The sequence below is a fragment of the Dendrobates tinctorius genome, unplaced genomic scaffold (genome assembly GCF_039654945.1).
Source record: "Dendrobates tinctorius isolate UK_male_01 unplaced genomic scaffold, ASM3965494v1 ptg000098l, whole genome shotgun sequence".
In the NCBI taxonomy this organism is placed as follows: Eukaryota; Metazoa; Chordata; class Amphibia; order Anura; family Dendrobatidae; genus Dendrobates; species Dendrobates tinctorius.
This window is the reverse complement of record NW_027361766.1, coordinates 11,326,517-11,351,752: the sequence shown is the minus strand read 5'-3', so window position 1 is coordinate 11,351,752 and position 25,236 is coordinate 11,326,517. Positions and strand designations below refer to the sequence as shown.

General features: G+C 41.5%; 1 protein-coding gene across 1 annotated transcript in view; it reads right to left on the bottom strand.

The window, feature by feature from the left end:
• Positions 1-9,610: 9,610 nt before the first annotated feature.
• Positions 9,611-25,236, bottom strand: part of LOC141099065 (serine/threonine-protein kinase 38) — a 73,214-nt gene continuing 57,588 nt past the window's right edge. Inside the window, exons 10-14 of the mRNA XM_073587102.1 lie at positions 21,428-21,545; positions 20,200-20,323; positions 18,684-18,779; positions 18,135-18,229; positions 9,611-15,856 (exon numbers count right to left, since the gene is read on the bottom strand). Coding sequence (XP_073443203.1) covers positions 15,726-15,856; positions 18,135-18,229; positions 18,684-18,779; positions 20,200-20,323; positions 21,428-21,545 — 564 coding nt within the window. The 3' untranslated portion in view covers positions 9,611-15,725. The remainder of the gene's footprint in view (positions 15,857-18,134; positions 18,230-18,683; positions 18,780-20,199; positions 20,324-21,427; positions 21,546-25,236) is intronic.

The window sequence follows — 25,236 nt, the reverse complement described above, 5'->3', positions numbered from 1 at the left end:
TACCTCCTGGAGAGTGTTGTTCACTTGGTTGGCTGTTGTGAAGGGGTTTCTCTTCACCATGGAGATTATTCTGCAATCATCCACCACTGTTGTCTTCCATGGGCGCCCAGGTCTTTTTGCATTGATGAGCTCACCAGTGCTTTCTTTCTTTCTCAGGATGTACCAAACTGTAGATTTTGCCACTTCTAATGTTGTAGCAATTTCTCGGATGGGTTTTTTCTGTTTTTGCAGCTTAAGGATGGCTTGTTTCACCTGCATGGAGAGCTCCTTTAACCGAATGTTTCCTTCACAGCAAAACCATCCAAATGCAAGCACCACACCTCAAATCAACTCCAGGCCTTTTATCTGCTTAATTGAGAATGATATAACGAAGGGAATGCCCACACCTGTCCATGAAATAGCCTTGGAGTCAATTGTCCAATTACTTTTGGTCCCTTTAAAAACAGGGTGGCACATGTTAAGGAGCTTAAACTCCTAAACCATTCATCCAATTTTAATGTGGTTACCCTCAAATGAAAGCTGAAAGTCTGAACTTCAACTGCATCTGAATTGTTTAATTTAAAATTCATTGTGGTAATGTCTAGAACCAAAATTAGAAAAATGTTGTCTCTGTCCAAATATATATGGACCTAACTGTATATATATGGCAATCTATCAACAAACTTTGCGGCTGTAGCCTCACTCTCAGTCATTAGCATAAGTTGCTAATAGCAAAGGAGAAGGTGCACAGCCTAATACATAGGGATTCGCTCATTCCTATCAGCAAAGCATCAAACTTTGATTAAGATTGTGTTTGCTATTTAGGCCTCTACAGATTAAAGGGTGTTTTACACTAAGCAATATCGCTAGCAATATCGCTAAAACGTCACTGGTTTTGTGACATTATAGCGATATTGCTAGCGATATCGCTATGTGTGATACTTACCAACGACCGGCTCCCCCGCTGTCCATCGCTGATCGCGCGATAATGTCCGGCTCCATTTCTCGTCGTCTGCTTCCTGCTGGGCTTCCTGCTGTGACGTCCAGCGATGCGTGGACGCGGGTGGTAGGACGTCTTCATCGCTGTGTGTGAATGGTGAGTATCATGCGCTGCGTCGCTGCTGCATCGCTGTGAGATCTTTCTGTATGAAAGCTCACTAGCGATCATTTAGCGATGCACCAGCGATCCTGACCGGGTCGGATCGCTGGTTGGATCGCTGGTGCATCGCTAAATGTAAAAGGGCCTTTAGCCACAGTTGTCAGAAAAAAATGACGTCTTTAAATTGCAGTGTTAGAGGAATGTGGTTAATTGGACAGCAAGCAGTATTACCAGTTCTAAGCTGCCATGGAGTCGGCATGTGTTGGTCAGGTTTTATTTCCTGCGCTGTAGGGAATCGTAACCAACATGTACCAGTGCTGCCATTGCAGCCAATGAAAGATTTCAGTTCTGAGAAAAAGCTAGAATCCAGGCAAGGCAACAATATCACATGATCAGTAAGGTAAAGAGTCTGTTTTGTCAATGGAAGAGTCTCAAGAAGAATATTAAGGGTATGTGCACACATAGTTTTTTGTCTCTGCCGATTTTGTAGAGAAAACCGCAGGGCAAAGTCCTGAGATTTATCTGCGGTTTTGCCTGCGGTTTTACACCTCATAATGGATGAGGTGTAAAACTGCAGCGTTTCTGCACCACACAATTGACATGCTGCGTTTTGAAAACCGCAGCAAAACCACGCGGAAAAAAACGCAGCATGTGTACTGCTTTTTTTTAATTTCCATAGGAAATAAAGGTACTGTACAACATAGCAGAATCTGCTGCGCTTCTGCAGAGCCAAAACCGCTGCGGAAACGCAGCAGAAACCGCAAAGTGTGCACATACCCTAAACGGCGAACCAAAACACAAGAATCTAAGTAGAAGGATTTCATTAACAAACTTGATGATTTGTTGGATGTCGCCTATGCTGATGCCATAAAACTTATAAAATTTCAGGAAGACCTTGACTTCTTACTTTCTCAAAGAGAAAAAGGTTGTGGTGGAAGCATTGCACCATTAGACAGAAAGCTGGCCATGGTGGAGGAAATAAGACTTAAGAGAGAAGTAAAGGCAGAGAAACAAAGAAAAAAAGATAACTGAGCAAGTTCAAGTTCAACAGCATCCGCTGAACTTTGCAGTAGTAGTAACAGCTGCAGCAACAACAGCACTTCCAAAAACTATAGTGATGAGGACGAAGGGCATTTTAGTCCCAAGAAACGTAAGTCGATAAAATCTGTCAACATTAGGACTCCGGAAATTTCTGCAGCTCTAGACAGAACTAATGCTAGTGATAGAAAAGCGATCTACCTGCTTGCTGCTGCATTGGCCATGATACAGACAGTCTCATGTTGAATAGAGAATCTATCAGACAGACTCGTCGCCAGCATTGAGAGCTTGCACTTGCAGCAAATGCTATTAAACGTTTCATCAATAGCAGTGGTCCACTGACTGTACACTGGGATGGGAAAAGAATTGCAAGCCAGACCCACAATGACACTGCTGAGCGACTGGCAGTACTAGTGTCAGGAGGAACTGAAGTTGTTTTCTGTCCCAGAGATGCCTAACAGCATAGGAGCAGCACAAGCTAAAGCCATATTTGAGGTTCTGCAGGATTGGCAGCACTTGAATAAAGTGAAATTTATATCATTCAACACGAGCAGTAATAGCACTGGTACAAAGGCTGGTACGTGCGTCCTCTTGCAACAGGAACTGCAGAAAGAACTACTGAGTTTGCCGTGTAGGCATCACATTCACAAGCTCATTATTGCAAGGGCGTTTGATAAATTGTGGCCTGCATCACCTGGTTCAAACATACAGTTCAAGAGAATTTCGGCTGCCTGGAATCAACTGGATAAAACCAAGTTTTCGGCTGTAATGGAAGATGACAGTTTCAACTGAGCTAGGTCCACTTAACCCCTTTCTGACATTAGACGTAATAATCTGTCCATGTTCCCTGGGCCTATTTGCCCACGTACAGATTATTACGTCTGCATGAATGTCCGCACTCACCGTTGATTCTGACAGCTGACACCCGGCTTTAAGTGCTCCCGACACTTTAACCCCAGAAAAGCTGTGATCGAACAGTGACCAGATGTAGTCCTGACGATATTGGGGTCACAAGACTGCAAGCTGCAATAACATAGTAACATAGGAAGGCGGAAAAAAGACATTTGTCCATCCAGTTCAGCCTATATTCCGTCAGAATAAATCCCCAGATCTATGTCCTTCTAAAGAACCTAATAACTGTAAGATGCAATATTGTTACGCTCCAGGAAGACATCCAGGCCTCTCTTGAACCCCTCGACTGAATTCACCATCACCACCTCCTCAAGCAAGGAATTTCAGATTCTCACTGCCCTAACAGTAGAGAATCCTCTCCTATGTTGGTGTAAAAACATTCTCTCCTCCAGGCGCAGAGAATGTCCCCTTGTGACCATCACCTTCCTTGGTCTAAACAGATCCTCAGAGATATTTGTATTGTATTTATACTTATTCATGGTTATTGGATCACCCCTCCGTCTTTTTTCTAGACTAAATTATCCTAAGTTTGCTAATCTCTCTGAGTATTGTAGTTCCCCCATCCCCTTTATTAATTTTGTTGCCCTCCATTGTACCTGCTCTAGTTCCATACTATCCTTCCTGAGCACCGGTGCCCAAAACTGTACACAGTACTCCATGTGCGGTCTAAATAGGGATTTGTACAGAAGCAGTATAATGCTCTCATCATGTGTATCCAGACCTCTTTTAATGCACCCCATGATCCTGTCTGCCTTGGTAGCTGCTGCCTGGCACTGGCTGCTCCAGGAAAGTTTATCATTAACTTGGATCCCCAAGTCCTTCTCCATGTAAGATTTACCCAGTGGTTTCCCGTTCAGTGTGTAATGGGGCTATTGATTCCTTCTTCCCATGTGTATAACCTTACATTTATCATTGATAAATCGCATCTGCCACCTTTCAGCCCAAGTTTGCAACTTATCCAGATCCATCTTTAGCAGAATACTATCTTCGCTTGTATTGACTGCTTTACATAGTTTTGTATTATCTGCAAATATTAATATTACCACATCGTTAATAAATATGTTGAAGAGAATAGGTCCCAACACCGACCCCTGCGGTACCCCACTGGTCACAGCGATCCAGTAGAGAATAAGCCATTTATAACCACCCTCTGCTTCATATCATTAAGCCAGTTACTTACCTATTTACACACATTTTCTCCCAGACCCAGTATTCTCATTTTATGTACCAACCTCTTGTGTGGCACGGTTTCAAACGCTTTGGAAAAATCAAGATATACCACGTCCAATGACTCACCTTGATCCAGTCTATAGCTTACTTCTTCATAAAAACTGATTAGATTGGTTTGACAGGAGCGATTCCTCATAAACCCATGCTGATATGGAGTTAAACAGTTATTCTCATTGAGATAATCCAGAATAACATTTCTCAGAAACCCTTCAAATATTTTACCAACAATAGAGATTAGACTTAATGGCCTATAATGTCCAGGTTCACTTTTAGAGCCCTTTTTGAATATTGGTACCACATTTGCTATGCGTCCTGTGGAACAGACACCGTCGCTATAGAGTCCCTAAATATAAGAAATAATGGCTTGTCTATTACATTACTTAGTTCTCTTAGTACTCGTGGGTGTATGCCATCCGGACCCGTAGATTAATCTATCTTATTTCGCCGGTTTTGCACCTCTACATCTCTATCAGTGGAAAAATAAAAAAGTTATAGCTCTCACAATAAAGCAATGCAAAAATAATCATTTTTTCTATAAAGAAGCTTTTATTGTATAAAAGCACCAAAACTTAAAAAAAAAAACATAAATGAGTATGAGTTATCACTGTAATCGTACTGACCGAAAGAATAAAACTGCTTTATCAATTTTACCACACATGGAACGTCTCCCCCCCCCCCACCAAAAAAAAAAGAAGAAATTCCTGAATTGCTGGGTTTTGCTCATTCTATTTTTGCTAATTTTGTTCATTCGGAATAGAAAGCGATCAAAAGTTATCGTGTGCCAGAAGATGGTGCCAATAAAATTGTTAACTTGTCCCGCAAAAAACAAGACCTAACATGACTTTGTGGGCCAAAATATGGAAAAATTATAGCTCTCAAAATGTGGTGATGCATAAACTATTTTTTGCAATAAAAAGAATCTTTTACAGTATCACAGCAGCCAAACATAAAAACCCGATATAAATCTGGTATCACTGTAATCGCACAGACTCAAAGAATAAAGTCGCCTAATCACTTATACCAGATGAGGAACGGCATAAACAATATATAAAACCAATTCTTCACATGCTATTATTTTTTTCATTCTGCCTCCCAAAGATCACAGTAAGGCTCAGCACACATTTATCCTGCGCTCTGTGCTGAGCGTTTACGGAGCGCCCCCACCAGGGCCTAGCGGGGTACTCGGTACCGGGCCCGTTGATCTCATTGGGAGTTGTCATGGAAGCTGTGACCTGGTCCGTGGCCCTGGGGCTCCATGGCAAAAAGGGGATGAATGAACAATGAAATAAAGTTTATGAATAGTTCGTGACGCCACCTGTGGTGTTCGGCAAGTGAGGTGTTAGGCCGACGCTGCATGCAGATCCTCTGGGACTGGTGGTGGGTTGCAGTCAAGATGGTGAAGCTCCCCGCAGGTGGAGCGGCTGTAGTCTCAGGGCAGTGTAGATGTAGCAATGGAGGAGAGGCACAGGCAGTGTAGATGCCGGTGCCCAGATGTAGTAGTGCGGGGTGTAGTGATGCGGGAATAAGTGGAGGACACCAGGGCATGTAGTTCCAAAGCTTTACTCACAGTCTGCAGCTCACACATATGCCTGCCTCTGTGCTGTGTCCTCCGGGTCCTGGGCTCTGTCAACATCCAGGCAAGATAGGATGCACCCTTCCAACACTCCGCCAACATGTACCTTTCTGAACGTCTCCTCTATAGCGCCTTTAAGTGAAGTACTCCTAGTACTGAGTTACACTGGAGTGCCTCCTGACAGATGTTCCCAAGAACTATACTTGTACGGCAGAAAGCTGTAGCCTGCTTCGGGGACTACTTACTCCTGAGTCCCGGCTCACTATCCAAGTTGCTGTTGTGCCCCCAAGTCTTAGATGAGAGTAGTGCATTTACAGCCCACTACTCCACCGGTGTCTGCTGCAGAACCATTAGTGTCCATACAACCTCGGGGACCGGGCCCCGGGCTTGCGCTTAGAACTTCTAGGCAGGGTTCTCCTCTAACCCATGTCCTCTCTGTTCCCTTTTACTCCGTTCCGTACTAATCCCTCTCTCTCATAGAAGGTCAGGTTCCAGTCCAATGTCTTTCTCCTTCTTTCCTTTCCTGTGCCAGCTGGGTCAGATCATTGAGGCAGCTGCAGCACTCCTTCCTCCCTCTTCCAGGGATCCTCACTCCTCTCCAAGCGACTCTCTCCGACTAACTCTTCCCGCTCTTTATGTATTCTAAACTCCACCCACCTCCCAGCACGTTTCGTGTTCCAAGCAGGGAACCACCAAAGGTGCTCTGCTACTAAGCAAGGAGCCGCAATGTGGCTTTGCTGAACTACCATGTTGTGTGGGATGCGAGTGTTGGAGCGTGGTTAGGAGTTCCCACCTTACCTGGATGGCGGGGCACCGCACCTCAAGAGGAGGTGCAGTACCTCTGTGGCAACTGAAGCCTCAGGGGTGCCACCCTTACATCGGGGTTTTGGTGTAAGTCTTTGAAATACCTGAATCGGACAAAACCCCAGGCTGAAGATTCCCAATAATGAGGCAGATGGAGGCACGGTGGACGCCATCTAACCTGTGATCTGGCAGTGTCTATATTTTTAGGATTGCATAAAAGTGCCGTCGGCCACAGTTTTGTGCACTTCTGAAAAGGACACCGCTGAACAGAGGCCAGATGGAGTCCAGAGTAACTCTGCTTCCTCATAATCACGTCACTTAAAGATTTAGATAGAAACCCCAAAGTAAGTGCTCAGCATAGAGTGCTGGATAAATGTGATTGCAAACGTTATGTAAAATGTTCCCAATAAAAGCTTCAACTCAATCCACAAAAAGAGAAAGTCTTCACTCAGATCAGTTATCTGTTAACGGATATATAGGGGGCTTCCACGTTACTGGTAGCACAAAGGCTCTGGAAAAGCGAAATTGCTTCTCACCCACCAAAAGTAATTCAGCAAATTCTGCGCTCCCAAATCTGCAAAAGTCATTGGAGATCCAAGACTTGTTCATTTTGATATAAGTTAGGTGGTGTACACTATCAGGGGGACAGCCGAATGCGCTTATCCTTCAGGACTCCACCAGCAGCACTGAAGACAACTCCAGTATAAAAAAAAAATAAAAATTGGTGAGCTTAGCCGGAAGTTGTAATTACAAGACTGATCCCTAGTCATCCTGTGCTATGGTAAGAAGAGCACAGATTTAAAAAGTTACATACAGTTAGGTCCATATATATTTGGACAGAGACAACATTTTTCTAATTTTGGTTCTAGACACTACCACAAGGAATTTTAAACAAAACAATTCAGATGCAGTTGAAGTTCAGACTTTCATTTGAGGGTATCCACGTTAAAATTGGATGAAGGGTTTAGGAGTTTCAGCTCCTTAACATGTGCCACCCTGTTTTTAAAGGGACCAAAAGTAATTGGACAATTGACTCCAAGGCTATTTCATGGACAGGTGTGGGCAATCCCATTATTATGTCATTCTCAATTAAGCAGGTAAAAGGCCTGGAGTTGATTTGAGGTGTGGTACTTGCATTTGGAAGTTTTTTCTTGTGAAGGAAACATTCGGTCAAAGGAGCTCTCCATGCAGGTGAAACAAGCCATCCTTAAGCTGCAAAAACAGAAAAAACCCATCTGAGAAATTGCTACAACATTAGGAGTGGCAAAATCTACAGTTTGGTACATCCTGAGAAAGAAAGCACTGGTGAACTCATCAATGCAAAAAGACCTGGGCGCCAACGGAAGACAACAGTGGTGGATGATCGCAGAATAATCTCCATGGTGAAGAGAAACACCTTCACAACAGCCAACCAAGTAAACAACACTCTCCAGGAGGTAGGCGTATCAATATCCAAATCTACCATAAAGAGAAGACTGCACGAAAGTAAATACAGAGGGTTCACTGCACGATGCAAGCCACTCATAAGCATCAAGAATTAAAAGGCTAGACTGGACTTTGCTAAAAAACATCTAAAAAAGCCAGCACAGTTCTGGAAGAACATTCTTTGGACAGATGAAACCAAGATCAACCTCTACCAGAATCATGGAAAGAGAAAAGTATGGCGAAGGCGTGGTACAGCTCATGATCCAAAGCATACCACATCATCTGTAAAACACGGCGGAGGCAGTGTGATGGCTTGGGCATGCATGGCTGCCAGTGGCACTGGGTCACTAGTGTTTATTGATGATTTGACACAGGACAGAAGCAGCCGAATGAATTCTGAGATATTCAGAGCCATACTGTGTGCTCAGATCCAGCCAAACTGATTGTCCATCTGTAGTATGAAACGACAACCAATGACCCAAAACATAAAGCCAAAGCAACCCAGGAGTTTATTAAAGCAAAGAAGTGGAATATTCTTGAATGACCAAGTCAGTCACCTGATCTCAACCCAATTGAGCATGCATTTCACTTGTTAAAGACTAAACTTCAGAAAGAAAGGCCCACAAACAGCAACTGAAAACCACCGCAGTGAAGGCCTGGCAGAGCATCAAAAAGGAGGAAACACAGCGTCTGGTGATGTCCATGAGTTCAAGACTTCAGGCAGTCATTGCCAGCAAAGGGTTTTCAACCAAGTACTAGAAATGAACATTTTTATTTACATTTAATCTGTCCAATTACTTTTGGTCCCTTTATAAACAGGGTGGCACATGTTAAGGAGCTGAAACTCCTAAACCCTTCATCCAATTTTAAATGTGGATACCCTCAAATGAAAGCTGAAAGTCTGAACTTCAACTGCATCTGAATTGTTTTGTTTAAAATTCATTGTGGTAATGTCTAGAACCAAAAATTAGAAAAATGTTGTTTCTGTTCAAATATATATGGACCTAACTGTAGGTGACGTGAGCCACTTTAGGGATCTGCGTGCCAAAGGTTAGTGCGCCTGTAGTCAGTGTTATCAGTGTTCAGGCTAGGTCCAACACATTGCCCATACTAAAAGGCATGGAAATACCACTAATATTTGGTTTTGGGTTTCACAAAACATTTAAAAAATTTCTATTTTACCTATTGTGAAATTTTCTAGCAGTTTAGCTATGGCTGAATCCGATTCCATGCAACGTTAAGCTGCTAGAAGATAAAAACAGACCTTGAGTCACTTCAGATATGGATATGGATGTTACGTGATAGGAACAGGAGTGATGCAGCTAGAATGATAGGTGCTCATCTCTGGACTAGGTAGAAGAAGACTGCTGCAGTTCTATACCCGAACGGTCAGGCAAATAGGCAAACCAGTGGTGTGGATCGATGACCATTGGTGCAGGCAAGTGGGAAAAATTGGGAAATGGAGTATGCCGTCCTAGCAGATCACTTAATTTCCCACATTTTTCCCTCCATTATCGATATAAGTTTGTTTAAGGAAACAAAACAAAAAATTCATTTTTTTTACAAACTTTATTTTTAAAAATGACAGACATTACATGCATAGAAACACAGATCAGAAGAGTCTACATTTTTTCCCCAAAACAGGTAGTTTGTGGAAAATCATACAGTGCAACTACATAAAACACCTGTACATCAGAGACTGGGCGACGATGGACAACTGGAAATGAATACTAGCATGTGGGAATAAGAATTTAATACTATAGAAAAAGATTGGTCTGTCTTGCGTTTGAGAAGCTAGAAAAGCATTTTACTATCATTTACTTTGCACCAGGCGCATATACACATGTATCGCACAAACCAGATACTGAGCCATTTCCCATTAAAGGTATTGCTAAGGATTAGGAAAAAGGCCTGGTCTATCGAATACTTAAATATACATAACATTGTCTCTTTGTACATTTTTTCAACCCTATCAAAGAGTAAGAAATTATCCTGGCAGTAGAAAACTGTAAAAATTTTGTTAAGAAAAGTGCAATTAAGAACTGAAGGGTGTGTGTATAATATATATAAAAAATGAAGTGGACATTTAATGCATATAACAATATTCAGGCTCCTCCGCTTTTACATAAATTCACATGTGCAAAAGGTAAAAGTTGTGCAAATTCTATATGCCCAATGCCATGGCTTCATAAGTGGAGTGATAAAAATATACTCACTATATATGTGTGAGACATGATCATATGAAGGCATTCAAAATATCATATCATGATGGGTAATGTAGACAGCAGCTGAATTATTGTATGAGAAGTTGTGCAGCGTTAATATTCTTTGCGTTTCAAGTTGACGAAGTCAGAATTATCAATTTATTAAATTTCAATTGTACTACAATTTTAACTTTATTAAATATTCACACCCACAAGCTCAAAAAGATTCCCTAATCATGTGCAGGTATCACAGGGTGTACTGCTGATTGAGGGGGAGGGTAGGACACCTCACATTCAGTTTTCTTTGTGGCCGGAACTTCAACAACCCGCAGGGGCCATGTGGTCACTGACTACCACAGGTGGGCAGAGTTACGCACACCTAGCCACCCATAGTGTGTGGTGCCATCCTGACTGCCAGTTCACGACTCTGACATTCATGGCCCAAATATGGATAGACCGTGGGGTCTCCTAACACACATTCAGCAGCCTCATAGGCATATATGATACTATGGAGTTTGGGTCAGAAGACCAGCGATCAGTCCAGATATCAGAGTCCAGACTGTGACCATCTGTAAAACTAGCCCAAGTGTATTGTGCTAGGCAGTTGGGTCAACGGGACAAAATTAAGACGGGTTTTCTCTATATAGATGTAGATAATGAACAATGCCATTCATTGACTACTAACAGATCTTAAAAACAACTATGAAATGAAACAAAGAATATTACAATGTTTTTCAAACTCCATTCTAGAATGAATATGTTTCATTGCCAAAAATGATTTTAGAACATGTCAATGAGACATTGGGGTCTTTCACTCCCATCTATTTGAATAGGTTTTGTCAGGTATTGCACCTCATCCTTATTTACCGTAGTTATATGTTGCACGATGTCAGAAAGGTGGAGACTTGGAGCATACAAATGCTTCATTAGCAGTTTACGCCAACTTTTTTCCAAAAACTTGATAATTTCACATAATGTAGCAATTTTCGGCTTTTCGATACATTCTGGGCTAGCTGAACCAACTTTGAGGAATAAGCAGATCTTAGAAGAATGGGGATGGGCAACAGAATGTATTATATTTTACATTGTGAATTACAACAGAAATGTACTACAGTCTGCGACAAAAATATACTTCTTACGACTGTGCATAGCAGCTGGAAGAGTAACTAAATTCATTAACAGGCGGACGCCTTACTTCAATTACTCAAGAGCACTGTTCATCAAGACACCAGTCTTGGTGACTCGGAGACATAGTATTTTATCATTATCTAAAATATGGTTCAAATTGACTATTTTTAGGATAGGTCATCAAAATCTGAAATTTGGGGCTGAAAAAGCCAGGACCCTACATATACAGTGGGAAAATACGTATTTGGTACACAGCCGATTATGCAAGATTTCCCACCTACAAAGAATGGGGAAGGTCTGTAACTTTTATCCTAGGTACACTTCAACTATGAGAAACAGAATCAAAGAATAAAAAACAGAAAAATATATTGTATTTTTACATAATTAGCATTTTATTGCATGAAATAAGTATTTGATCAACTACCAACCAGCAAGAATTCTGGCTCTCGCAGACGGGTTAATTTTTCTTTAAGAAGCCCTCCTACTCTGCACTCATTACCTGTATTAACGGCACCTGTTTGAACTCGTTACCTGTATAAATAGACACCTGTCCACATACTCCATCTATCACACGCTAACCTCTCCACTATGGCCAAGACCAAAGAGCTGTCTAAGGACACCAGGGACAAAATTGTAGACCTGCACGAGGCTGAGATGGGCAACAGAACTGTAGGCAAGCAGTTTGGTGAGAAGGCAACAACTGTTGGCACAATTATTAGAAAATGGAAGAAGCACAAGATGACTCTCAATCTTCCTCAGTCTGGAGCTCCATGCAAGATCTCGCCTCATGCGGTAAAGAAGATTCTGGGAAAAGCCAAGAATCATCAAATAACTACACGGGAGGACCTGGTCAATGACCTGAAGAAAGCTGGGACCAGTGTCTCAAACATTACCGTTAGCAACACACTACGCCGTCATGGATTAAAATTCTGCAGGACATGCAATGTTCCCCTGCTCATACCAGCACATGTTCAGGGCCGCTTGAAGTTCGCCAATGACCAAATGGATGATCCAGAGGAGGCATGGGAGGTCATGTGGTGAGAGGAAGCCAAAAAAGAACTTTTTGGAATCAACTCACCATGTTTGGTGGAAGGAGGAGTACAATTCAAAGAACATTGTCCCACCAGTGAAGCATGGTGGGGAAAACATCATACTTTGGGTTGCTTTTCTGTAATGGGGAGAGGACGACTACACTGTATTGAAGGGAGGATGGAGGTGGTCATGTATCGCAATATTTTGGCCAACAATCTCCTTCCCTCAGTAAGAGCACTGAACTCAAGTCATGGCTGAGTCTTCCAGCATGACAATGACCCAAAACACACAGACAGGTCAACTAAAGAGTGGCTTCGTAAGAAGCAAGCAGTTCAAGATCCTGGAATGTCGCAGCCAGTCTCCAGACCTGAACGCTATAGAAAATCTTTGGAGGGAGCTAAAGCTCAATGTTGTCCAGCGACAACCGTGAAACCTGAAAGAGCTGGAGAAGATCTGTATGGAGGAGTGGGCCAATTTCCCTGCTGCAGTGTGTACCAACCTTGGTCAGAAACTACAGGAAACGTCTGACCACTAATTGCATACAAAAGGTGTCTGTACCACATATTAAGTTCTCCTTTTCTATTGTATCACATACTTATTTCTTGCAATAAAATGCAAATTAATTATGTAAAAATCATATCATATGATTTTCTGGATTTTTTTTTTTTTTTTTTAAAAGATTCCGTCTCTCACAGTTGAAGTGTGCCTATGATACCTTTCCATTCTTTGTAGGTAGGAAAACTTGCAAAATCGGCAGTGTATTGAATACTTATTTTCCCAACTGTGTAAGCTCTTCCCAGTGTCAACAGTTTCCAGACGTGTTCCGTTGTGGAGCTGTGCAGTGGTCTAATTGCTCTGCTTTACAGAAAAGCCTCAAGAGTACCGTGTCTCCCTCTTAAACTTCTGGTACAAGACACGGCCAAATGCATAGCTGGAACTGATCTAAATCAATGCAAGCGTTTATACTCTATAGGCATCATTTATCTAAGTGGTCTTAAAGAAAGACTGTTCTCGTGGCCCACAACAGCAACCAAATCAGATCTCAGAATTGAGTTCTTAAACAGATTTGGAAAAATGAAAGCTAAGGTGTGATTGGTCACCATGGGACACAATTTTCTTTGATAAACCTGCCCCTATATGCACAGAAAACAGAAGTGATTGCATAAGTAAATGCTTACTTTAGTTTTTTCTTTTTTATTTAAATTGAGTATCTCCTCCAAATTGGCATAATTCCATGTATTCAGGAACAGTTTTTTTTCCCCTGTGCCTCTGTTGCAAAAATATACCCTCTGGTAATAGTGCAAATTTTCTCTTCAACCAACTGAGCATGTACCACAGAAATGCCCTATGGGAGTTCGATTTTCTCCTTTGATGCTGGTCAATTAAAAAATGGCTGCACCTTCAAGAGTTGTCTGTTGTACGCCCAGTTAGTTCAAGGGACAATTTACATCTTTAATCACCAGACAGCATAACTTTGGAATGTGGGGGGCACAAAAGAAGGAAAACTCCATTCCATTGCCAAAGAACTGGATCACAAACATTACACTGACAGTAGATCCGATAATAATGGACATGATCGTCTAACATGATGCTAAAGTCTATGGCCAGAAAATAGGATATGACTGTATGCAGCCAAGAGAGAATCATAGAATGGTGCACTCATTGGCAAATGCCATCTATCCTTGTTCCTTGTCAGGGGGAGTCAAGCTAGAGTGAGGATAGGGGTATTTAGACGCCAGTGTGCCCGCCAAGTTGTCTAAGGTGATGACACTTCAGGAAAACCTCAGCGGTGTTTTTCCTGAATCGTCTTTGTTGGCGTCCTGTCTGTCGATCTTGCATTGGCTTTACAGCCAGTGTATTTTTTTATTTTTGCAACTTAAACTTTAAATAGTGAGAAAATAATTAAACATGATACTTCTTTAACAAGTTCCTGACTTTCGAAACCTGAAGAGGTTAGAAGAAGTGACAAAAGATGGAACACATCACGACTTCCTGAGCATTATATTCGTCCTTTGTAGCGGGTTTTTTTTACTCTTCAGGTGGATTCGAGGCGGGATCAGCCTAAGACCTCATGTGCACATACCCTGAAACCAATTTAATTTCATGTCCAATTGATTTACTACATGGCTATGTATTAACAATAAATTCACAGAATTAAAGAAAATTTTTACTTCATATATATTCCCATTTTATATGCGAATACAAAGTATTTTATGCATGTTGGAAGTCTTGTTGATGATTACTGGCCATACCTGACATCTCACTATTGGGAGAGCAGTCATGTTCCAATATGGACCTGCTGGGTATTTAACCTGGAGTATGAACCTATTAATGATGTGATGGAGACACTAGCGTGCATTTGGTCATCATGTTTGTGAAACAAACAAAATAAAACCCAGACAAAATAGTCTTTGAAATTCTACAAAAAAAAGGGTCAAAAAGATAGAAAAAAAAAAACCTCACCTCCCCCTCTTTACACACAGAAAATCACAGTGGGCCATTTTAACATCAAAGATCAATGGAAAAAGATATAGGCACAATTAAAATGCCATCAACCATCCATATATATATTATACACACACATACACACTAGCCCTTTCATGAGTAAGGCACCACATCTCAGTGTTGCATACCATTGGAAAAAGAACAAAACACAGCACTTTTATGCCATTTTATAGCAAACAACTCTCTCAAAGCAATTACCAAAAAGTAAAAAAAAAGAAGAAAGAAAATCCAAATATTCCACACGCGTTTATATCTGAGAACATAGTTCTTGAATAAATAGGCCAAGTCCAAAAGCACACTTTCATGAAAAAGGGTCCCCAAATACCAAGTTTGTTGACTTAAAGGATCATAGATAGCCAAGTTGACGCATTATAAGTGCAGAATAAAGCTGGTGCTAAACATCGCTCTTAAAGCTATGGACACACACATACAGTATACAGTCAAGTCAAACTTCGATTCAGTACCAAGCAACCCTCCGTTCTTGTTAAATTACTCTATGCAAATTTGAAGGGCACCAGTAACACAATTTGGCTAATCCTTAATGCTGCAGATGTAACCTAGGAGGCTAAGGGGCAACGATACAACCAGACATCGCATTATGCAGATTTTACGCACGGCTGTTCCAATGCTGGATGATGATCTGCAGGATGGCCTCCGTTTTGTTGTATTCTCCAAGAAATGCAGACTATAAAATTTTGGAAGCTTGAATTTTTCCAATGGTGTTTTTTGAGCATCAACCATGCCAGCATATAAGAAAACGTAGGCTTAGAAAAAATGAGCACAAGTCTGGACAGAATCACTTCCTGGGCTTGCTAAAGGTTGGCATGGCTCCTCTGGCTGTTAGCCCTTCAAAGCGTTTGTATGTGTAATTGATGAAGACCCAGTCCTTGTTCTTAAAGTCAGAGTCGGGATGGTTGCATGCAACACCTACGGAGGAAAATTGGAATACATTAACTGTGAAATAACGGAGATGCTGACGTTCCTATTACCCCAAACACATTCGATTTTTAGGGTGAATGCAGAGTTTCATAGATTAACAGGACCCTGTCAAACTGTTCCTCAAGAAACGTTAAATATGACCTTTTAACCCCTTACAACACAACAGATGACCCCCAAAGTGCTGCTTCAGCAGTGAGAATTCAGCCTGGTAGCGCACTAGGGCACGGTGATGCCCTTCCAGCTCCTTAGCCTCTGCTGTATTCCTGGACTAGCAACACCCACCCCTGACGGATTGATAGGTCGTTTGTTCTGGTGCACTGACCACTGCTCTGTCAATCAGCCAGGAGGGGGTGCTGATGGTTTAGGAATACAAGGTCTGTAAAACGCGGTGGAATTAATGGCGCTATATAAATGGGTAACAACAGTGGAGACTAAGGAGCCGTAAGTGCTTCGTCACTACTAGACTGATCATCAAAACACTATCTCTCACCGCTAAGCAACACTTTGGGCTCATAAAGGTTTTATCCTTTAAAAGGCCGCAGTGTCATATGAATGGTTGAGGGGGTAGGGAGAGGGGTGAAAGTTTCTAACAGGCTCCCTTTAAACCCTTCCTGACATAGCGATTTTTAGTTTTTGCACTTTTTTTTTTTTGGCGCCCTGAGCTGTCATTTCTATTGATACCATCTTGGGATAGATTTGATTGCCTCTCATTACATTTTTTTTTTTTTTTGGAGCGTTGCACCAGCCAAAAAGCCTGAAATTCAGGCGTTTTTCATTATTTTTCTCATCATGGCATTTAATGATTGGGTTAATTAATTTTACATTTTGATAGATCGGACTTTCATAAACGTGGAGATTGACATAAGTGAATTCATTTTTTTATTTATCACTTATCTCCAATGGGGAAAAAGGGGATTGATTTGAACATCTAAATTACAATTTTTTACTGTATTTTGTAGTCCTCTAAGTGGATTTGCCTGATTGCTCGTACAAATTGCAGTAATACCGCAGTATTTAGGGGGAAAAAAAAAAAAAAAAATCAGTCTACTGTGAATGCCATCACTGTAGACACATGGATCGTCAATATATCGCAGCACTGGGGGGGGGGGGGGGGGGGCAATGGGACAGAGCTTCCTCCAGGTCACCAGCAGTAAATGCTGCTGTTAAGAGTCTGACGGTGGCATTTAACAAGTTAACTGCAGTGAGACGAGTGATCAATGGAGTTTTAGAGAAGTAAATTTTGTAGAGAATCAATCAGCAGGATCAAACATCCCAAACGATTTATATGCGCATGTAGCTCTTGAAAAGATGAGTAGAGCAATACCTTTTTCATGGCCGGTCTGATCTCTATTTAAATTGATATGCAGATGAGGCTGAAGAACTATTTCTAGATCTGGAGCCTCTGTCACTCCAGCTCTATTCCTCGCTTATGGCCGCCACCTCCAGCTCAGGAAGTAGGAGGTGGCACAACTTTCATGTGAATATAACTGGAGTTACAGAGGCTTCAGATCTACAACATCATTTGCAAATCACATTAAACCTTGATTTCTCAGCAATGGACGAACAGCGATGTACAGGTATTACTGGACTTGTCTTTGAAAGAGCTACATTTGCAGTTCCTGCCGAGAACTTCTCACTGTACCACTCTTTTTCACATGTGCACATATAGAAGAGTCATGTCTGCGACGGTGTTGGACTAGTCAGATATCTCCCTATAGTCCTTGTCTGAATCTTCAAACTACATTTCATACAAAATTCCATTAGTGATTCAAAAGGGAAACATGCCCATCTGCAATCGTGCAGCCAGGCTCTAGTTCATGCTGCACATGGCTCGTGGAGCATGAACCGACTGACAGCTTCCCTTTGAAAAGGATGGAGGCAGTTTATAGTGAAACATGCCAATAAACTCAGGAAAAAAAAAACAAAAGCGCATTATTAGGATATGCCATCGCTTTACGATCAGTCGGGTCTGGTGGTTGGAGCACCGCTGTGCAGCAAATCAGCACGGTGCTTACCTTCATTATCAGAACCGGTGGGGGACGATCACAGTCATGAAGGTCTGTGACTAAATAAAAGCTCATATTCATACATGTCACAGATCTCTGCCAGGTTCTTGCACCAGAATGTGACACTACAGCAGAGAGTGATTATTCCCAAGCAGACATTTTAAAAGGTTAAAAGATAAAAAGCAGTTGTAGTGTGAGAACCTACTCTTACTCCTATCACATTAAATTGGAATGTCAGTATTAACATTCTAGAAACTCACCCATAGGTTTGAGAATGTCAGAGTCTGGAAATTCATCAAAATTTGAGGTGTCGTCAATACTTTTTATTTCAATAGGTATTGCAGCAGGTCTTTCCCTGTAGACGAAAACCATGTATTTAATGAAATGTTTTTTCACTTCCGGTACTTATTTTTTTCTATTAAAAAGAAAATAATCAGTACAATTAACTTTATTTTTTATCTTCTGAGTCACAGTATAGGCCATTGATCGTATGGTTCTCAATAATCAATAACATCTAGGTATCTATTATATATCAGAAGACATAAAGTTCAAGAAACATCTAAAGGGAATCAGACCTCAACACAATAACACGTTCAGTAGTTTTTTTATCTATACATTATATTTATAGCATTTTTGTAACTTATTCATTTAAACTTGGTCTCAAGTGTGTCTGAGAATACCCGATTAGGTCTGACCTGGACTCCTCAGCCCACAATAAGTCCGACTGACTCTATTCTGATCCATAGCACGCTGCTTCTTTAGGCCCGGCTGCTGCTCAGGTTCACCTTCAAAATAACAAAAACACCTACCTTATATGTTCCCAGTCAACGCCTTCAAAGAATGGGTTTGTTTTTATCTCTTCCACCCCTGAAGCTCCAACTCTTTGTTCCCAATCACAACAAAACCTGAAAGACAAAAACAATCAATAAAATCAGTACAATGTCATAATATTAAAGAGAAAATTAATCAGAAAATTACCTATTGTTTAAATTGGGTTGTTGCGTAACAAGTATTTAAGGCAATTTTTTTTTTCATATCTCAATCCGTATGAAGAAAAAAAAAATTCGCAATATTTCAATTTTCATAGTGGCCACTAAGGCCATTTCAGACTTGTACTTTAGGTAACATTTTTCAGCAGTCGCTATCATGGGAGACAAGCTTACAATAACAGGTAACACCGCTATACCCAGCTGATAACGCAGGATCCACCAATTACAATAGCCATGTCACAGCTGACCCTCCGGCTCCCCCCTTCACAATGACATTTGCACATGCTTCAATACAAAAAGTAAGATCTAAGTCTCATCATTGAGGCCATGTACGGGTGTTGTTTCCTGAAACAGAATGTTAGAGACTAAAAAAAAACTCCAGTGGCCAGTGTGAAAATTGCAAGATGACCTTTTATTGCAATTTCAGTATAAGTATGATGCTCCCAAAAACGACCCCGCTCACACTGAGTATGGTATCCCTACAATGAATTTCCCCCTACAGTTTCACTATATACACGTGTCGTACCTGTAAGTATGATTCCCCCACACAGTGTGAGGGCCCTCAGTGCTCCTTACATAAATGAGGCTTTCCACAGCTTCCTACTGAAAATGAAAGCCTCCCCCGCTCAGTATTGTGGCCCCCACCGGACTCCACACACAGTAGTATCGTGCCACCTACTCAGTACTGACATTTAGAAAGAAAACAAAAAACAAACCACTACTCACCTTGCCCCGTTCCACAGGCGCGCTGCTTCACTGTGTGCAGTGTGAGTACTGAGGCTTCATACTACAGGTGCGATGCAGTCACATCATCGTGCCTGCATTTCAAAGCATTCAACTCATGGTACACCCCAGGATTGTAACACAGGATGGGAAGGGAGACGGAACATGGGAAGACATTGTCGGAAGAAAAAATACATTTAACACTCAGATTTAAACAATAGATTCCTATGAAACCATCGTAAGAGATTATGGTATACCACTAAATAGATAAATAGTCCATCCCATGGTATTAAAGCCTTCACACACCTTAGGATGTCTGTGGGCCAGACGACCGTTTTGACAATCGTTCGGCAGGCAACTATCTATGCCATGTCTCCAATATACAGGAGTGCTTGGCAGTGGCTTATCTCAGGGAGAACTAACGGATCGACAGTTCGAAATTGGATATGCCAGATCTTTATCTCGTCCAACATCATCTGTTCTTTACACATTAGACCTTTGTAGCAGAACATGTCGACATCGGCGGATTTGGCCAAAGATAGTCTAATGTGATTGGGTGGGATTAAGTGAAAAAGTGAGTATGGTAAAAACAACCTTTTTGAAGACCACTTACCTTAAAATAAGGTCCTTTGCCTTTTCCGAAATTGGAACCTCTGGAGGAAATGTTAAGGTTTCCTTCCAGTTCATAACTTTCTTATATGTCTCTTGGGGTGCCTCAGAACAAAATGGAGGATAGCCTTTAGAAAAAAAAAAAAAAAAAAAAGATACAGAATTAACTTTGTTACATATTTTACTTGAACTTTGTTAAATATGTAACTTTTAAAAATAAAAAAATTCAACAGTATGTAGATACAGTACAAAGCGGCTCAAGTAAATATTGAATTTTAAAACTGAAGAAGGATGCTAATGCCGTTTGGCATTGAGTCTGTGCCAAAAAAAATAAGTAAATAAATAAATAAAAAAAAAAAAAAAAAAAATAAATTATATAATATATATATATATATATATATATATATATATATATATATATATATATATATATATATATATATATATATATACACACACACACACACACACACACACACACACACACACACACACACACACACACACACAATTGTATACATCCATCAGCACGAAATTTACATTTTCAGCACTTTATATATGTAAATGGCTTTTTCAGACAGGAAGAGGACTTAAACTGTAGTGCCACCTACTGGACCCTTTAATGAGCCTCGCTAAAGGGTCGATCTTGACTTTCAGAACTGTTACATCCAAAAGGGTGGCAGTAGATCTTTATTCTTCTCTCTCATTGAAGATACTGTTTGCATCCTTAAAATTCCCAGAGGAGCACTGCATGGCCTATCCAAGAGAATGGCAGCTGTTCTGCATCATCAAGCAGTAGCCACTACACACTAAACGGAAATGCAGTACGCAGCGTTATGTGTTTACAACCAATTGCGCTGTAACTTATTAAAGCTGGTCGGTGAATGTGCTGGATGTGGGGAATTATTTGGAAAATGTCATCAATATTAGATTGTAGCTATATGATATTGTTGACCTATTCCAAAGATAAATCATCAAAACCTTGGATCCTTAGGACAGGTCGCCAAAATCTTTATAAAAAATAAATATAAAATAAACATACATACACACACATTATATATATATATATATATATATATATATATATATATATATATATATTTCTGTTAAAGAAAAAGGGCAATTGACCCAACAATCCTGCAGAGAATACAATATCTCAGCGATCAGCAGGGAACAGTGTGTCCTGATGTGACAACCCCTTTAAAAACATGTATAGTACTTTAAAGCCTTACCAATCAACATTTCATACATTATGACTCCTAAAGACCACCAATCGCAGAGTTTGTTATAGCCAGTTTGTAAGAATACTTCTGGTGCTATGTAATCTGGAGTGCCAACCGTAGAAAATGCCTAAAAGGGTTGAAAAAAAAAAAAAAAAGAAAAAAAAAGAAAAGTCAAGTTACTTGTCAGCATTAACCCTTTCCTACCATGGACAGTTTTTGTTATTTTCGTTCGCTTCTTCAAAGGAACATCACTATAATTTTTTCACCTACATTGACATATGTAGGTTATTTTTTTTTGAGAAACGAGTTGTAGTTCTGACAGCCGCCATACACGTGACCATTGAGTGAACAGAAAACTGGGAATAAATTTTTTCTGTGTGGCGAAATCCTGAAAAAAAGATAACACTATTCCACCATTGTTTTTCTTTAGTCAAATTTCATGACATTCATTGCGTGGGAAAAAAATGACACGGCTCCATGATTCTTGCGACAAGTGGTGAAAAAAAATTTCAGAAACTCATTAACTTTTTTTTTTTATTGTCACAAATCACAGAGACTGAGAAATTCTCATATCTTCCGCTGATTGTTTTTTGTGTAGCTAGTTGTAGTTCTTGCAGTGAAAAAATGTGTGTGTGTGTGAGAGATATTATAATATATATATATACATACAGTGCCTACAAGTAGTATTCAACCCCCTGCAGATTTAGCAGGTTTACACATTCGGAATTAACTTGGCATTGTGACATTTGGACTGTAGATCAGCCTGGAAGTGTGAAATGCACTGCAGCAAAAAAGAATGCTATTTCTTTGTTTAATTTTTTTTTAAATTGTGAAAAGTTTATTCAGAGGGTCATTTATTATTCAACCCCTCAAACCACCAGAATTCTGTTTGGTTCCCCTAAAGTATTAAGAAGTATTTCAGGCACAAAGAACAATGAGCTTCACATGTTTGGATTAATTATCTCTTTTTCCAGCCTTTTCTGACTATTTAAGACCCTCCCCAAACTTGTGAACAGCACTCATACATGGTCAACATGGGAAAGACAAAGGAGCATTCCAAGGCCATCAGAGACAAGATCGTGGAGGGTCACAAGGCTGGCAAGGGGTACAAAACCCTTTCCAAGGAGTTGGGCCTACCTGTCTCCACTGTTGGGAGCATCATCCGGAAGTGGAAGGCTTATGGAACTACTGTTAGCCTTCCACGGCCTGGACAGCCTTTGAAAGTTTCCTCCCGTGCCGAGGCCAGGCTTGTCCGAAAAGTCAAGGCTAACCCAAGGACAACAAGGAAGGAGTTCCGGGAAGATCTCATGGCAGTGGGGACATTGGTTTCAGTCAATACCATAAGTAACGTACTCCACCGCAATGGTCTCCGTTCCAGACGAGCCCGTAAGGTACCTTTACTTTCAAAGCGTCATGTCAAGGCTCGTCTACAGTTTGCTCATGATCACTTGGAGGACTCTGAGACAGACTGGTTCAAGGGTCTCTGGTCTGATGAGACCAAGATCGAGATCTTTGGTGCCAACCACACACGTGACGTTTGGAGACTGGATGGCACTGCATACGACCCCAAGAATACCATCCCTACAGTCAAGCATGGTGGTGGCAGCATCATGCTGTGGGGCTGTTTCTCAGCCAAGGGGCCTTGCCATCTGGTCCGCATCCATGGGAAGATGGATAGTACGGCCTACCTGGAGATTTTGGCCAAGAACCTCCGCTCCTCCATCAAGGATCTTAAGATGGGCCGTCATTTCATCTTCCAACAAGACAACGACCCAAAGCACACAGCCAAGAAAACCAAGGCCTGGTTCAAGAGGCAAAAAATCAAGGTGTTGGAGTGGCCTAGTCAGTCTCCTGTCCTTAACCCAATTGAAAACTTGTGGAAGGAGCTCAAGATTAAAATCCACATGAGACACCCAAAGAACCTAGATAACTTGGAGAAGATCTGCATGGAGGAGTGGGCCAAGATAACTCCAGAGACCTGTGCCGGCCTGATCAGGTCTTATAAAAGACGATTATTAGCTGTAATTGCAAACAAGGGTTATTCCACAAAATATTAAACCTAGGGGTTGAATAATAATTGACCCACACTTTTATGTTTAAAATTTAACTGAGCAACATAACTTTTTGGTTTGTAAGATTTATGCATCTGTTAATAAATCCTGCTCTTGTGTGAAGTTTGAAGGCTCTAACTTATTTGCATCTTATCAAACCTGCTAAATCTGCAGGGGGTTGAATACTACTTGTAGGCACTGTATATATATATATATATATATATACACATATATTTTTATTTTTAGTTGCTTACCATAAAATCTGTTTCTCTGTGCCTTCATTGGGGGACACAGAAAACCATGGGTGTATGCTGCTGCCACTAGGAGGCTGTCACTATGCAGAAAAAAGTTAGCTCCTCCTCCGCAGTGTACACCCCACTGACAGGAAGTAGGATACTGAGTTAGTGAAAAAGCAGTAGGAGAAGCAATCTGTATACGAGACAGGAACCACAAAAAAACAAAAACAATATAACACAGTAAACAGCGCTGTTCAACTTGGGAGGGTGCTGTGTCCCCCAATGAAGGCTCAGAGAAACAGATTTTACGGTAAGCAACTAAAAATCTTGTTTTCTCCATCGCTTCATTGGGGGACACAGAAAACCATGGGGACGTCCCAAGCAGTCCCCAAGGGGAGGGAACAGCAGACAAATCCAATCAGGACGAGGAAGTCATCATCGTCACCTGCAAGGACATCTGCGAGGTCTTTTAACCCCAACCGGCACTCTCTGAAGCTAGGCATGGGCTCTGAAGCTAGGCACAGGTCCTCGTGGACCTGTGGAGTATATATCATGACACTGCAGAGGTGCCGGGCGAAGGCCCAAAGAGTACCGCCAGGAGGACACGCACTGCCCGAGCAGAGTGCGTCGTACTCGCAAGAAAGCAGTCCTTCCCGAACCCGGCAACCATACTAATGCCAACCGGATTCAGGGAGCAGCCGCTGACCTGGAGGCCAGAGGACCTCTACACTTGAAGCCTGAGCTTGATAAGTACCATTGTTCTGGCTAGGTAGCCTGATGAAAGAGCGTCACGAAGGAAAAGTCCGAGGTGGACGAGAGAAAGGAAAATTAAGAATGATGGACACTGAACCTTTGATGCTCAGCACGGCACTACCGCTGCTACAGACCCTGTGAGACCCCGTGAGACCCCAGGCGTGGATGAGAGTCTGAAAGGGAAGGCTACCAAATAAAAAGGGAAATGAACCCGTCCGTTGCACAAAGCAGAAATGTCCGAAGCCCTGAAGAAATCAGGGCCTGGATAAAACCTTCCTGGAACAAGGGAAAAATCATGCGAGTCACAGAATACATATGCTGAACGAAGAAAATTTCTACCTGAAAAACAAGGATGGACTCAATCCTATATCTCCAACAAGCTACGCTGAGGAAAACTGACTGAAGAACGACAAGGTTTAGTCAGAGGAAGGAGAGAGCCTGCCCTTCCGGTGACCTCCTAATAATTTGACCTATTGGAGCCAAACGGAAGGAACGGCAAGTTGGAGAGGGACATCTTTAGGGATAAGTTCGCTCATGAAACCGTAAGCCAAATGGACCCTTAGATGGGAACGATTTTGCTGGCTCAGGAAGGTGGAAGCCATGTCTTCATTGCAAGAAAACTTTTGGAGCAGCGAGGACAGTCAATTCTTCCGACCGGCCTCCGGGTAGAATGCTGTGATGAGCAAGCTAGGCCACGCATCTATAGCACTTTGCAACCCGGGTGGAGGCGAAGGCAGGACACGATATAGCGGCGGGCGCTTGCAAGGCTGAACTTGCC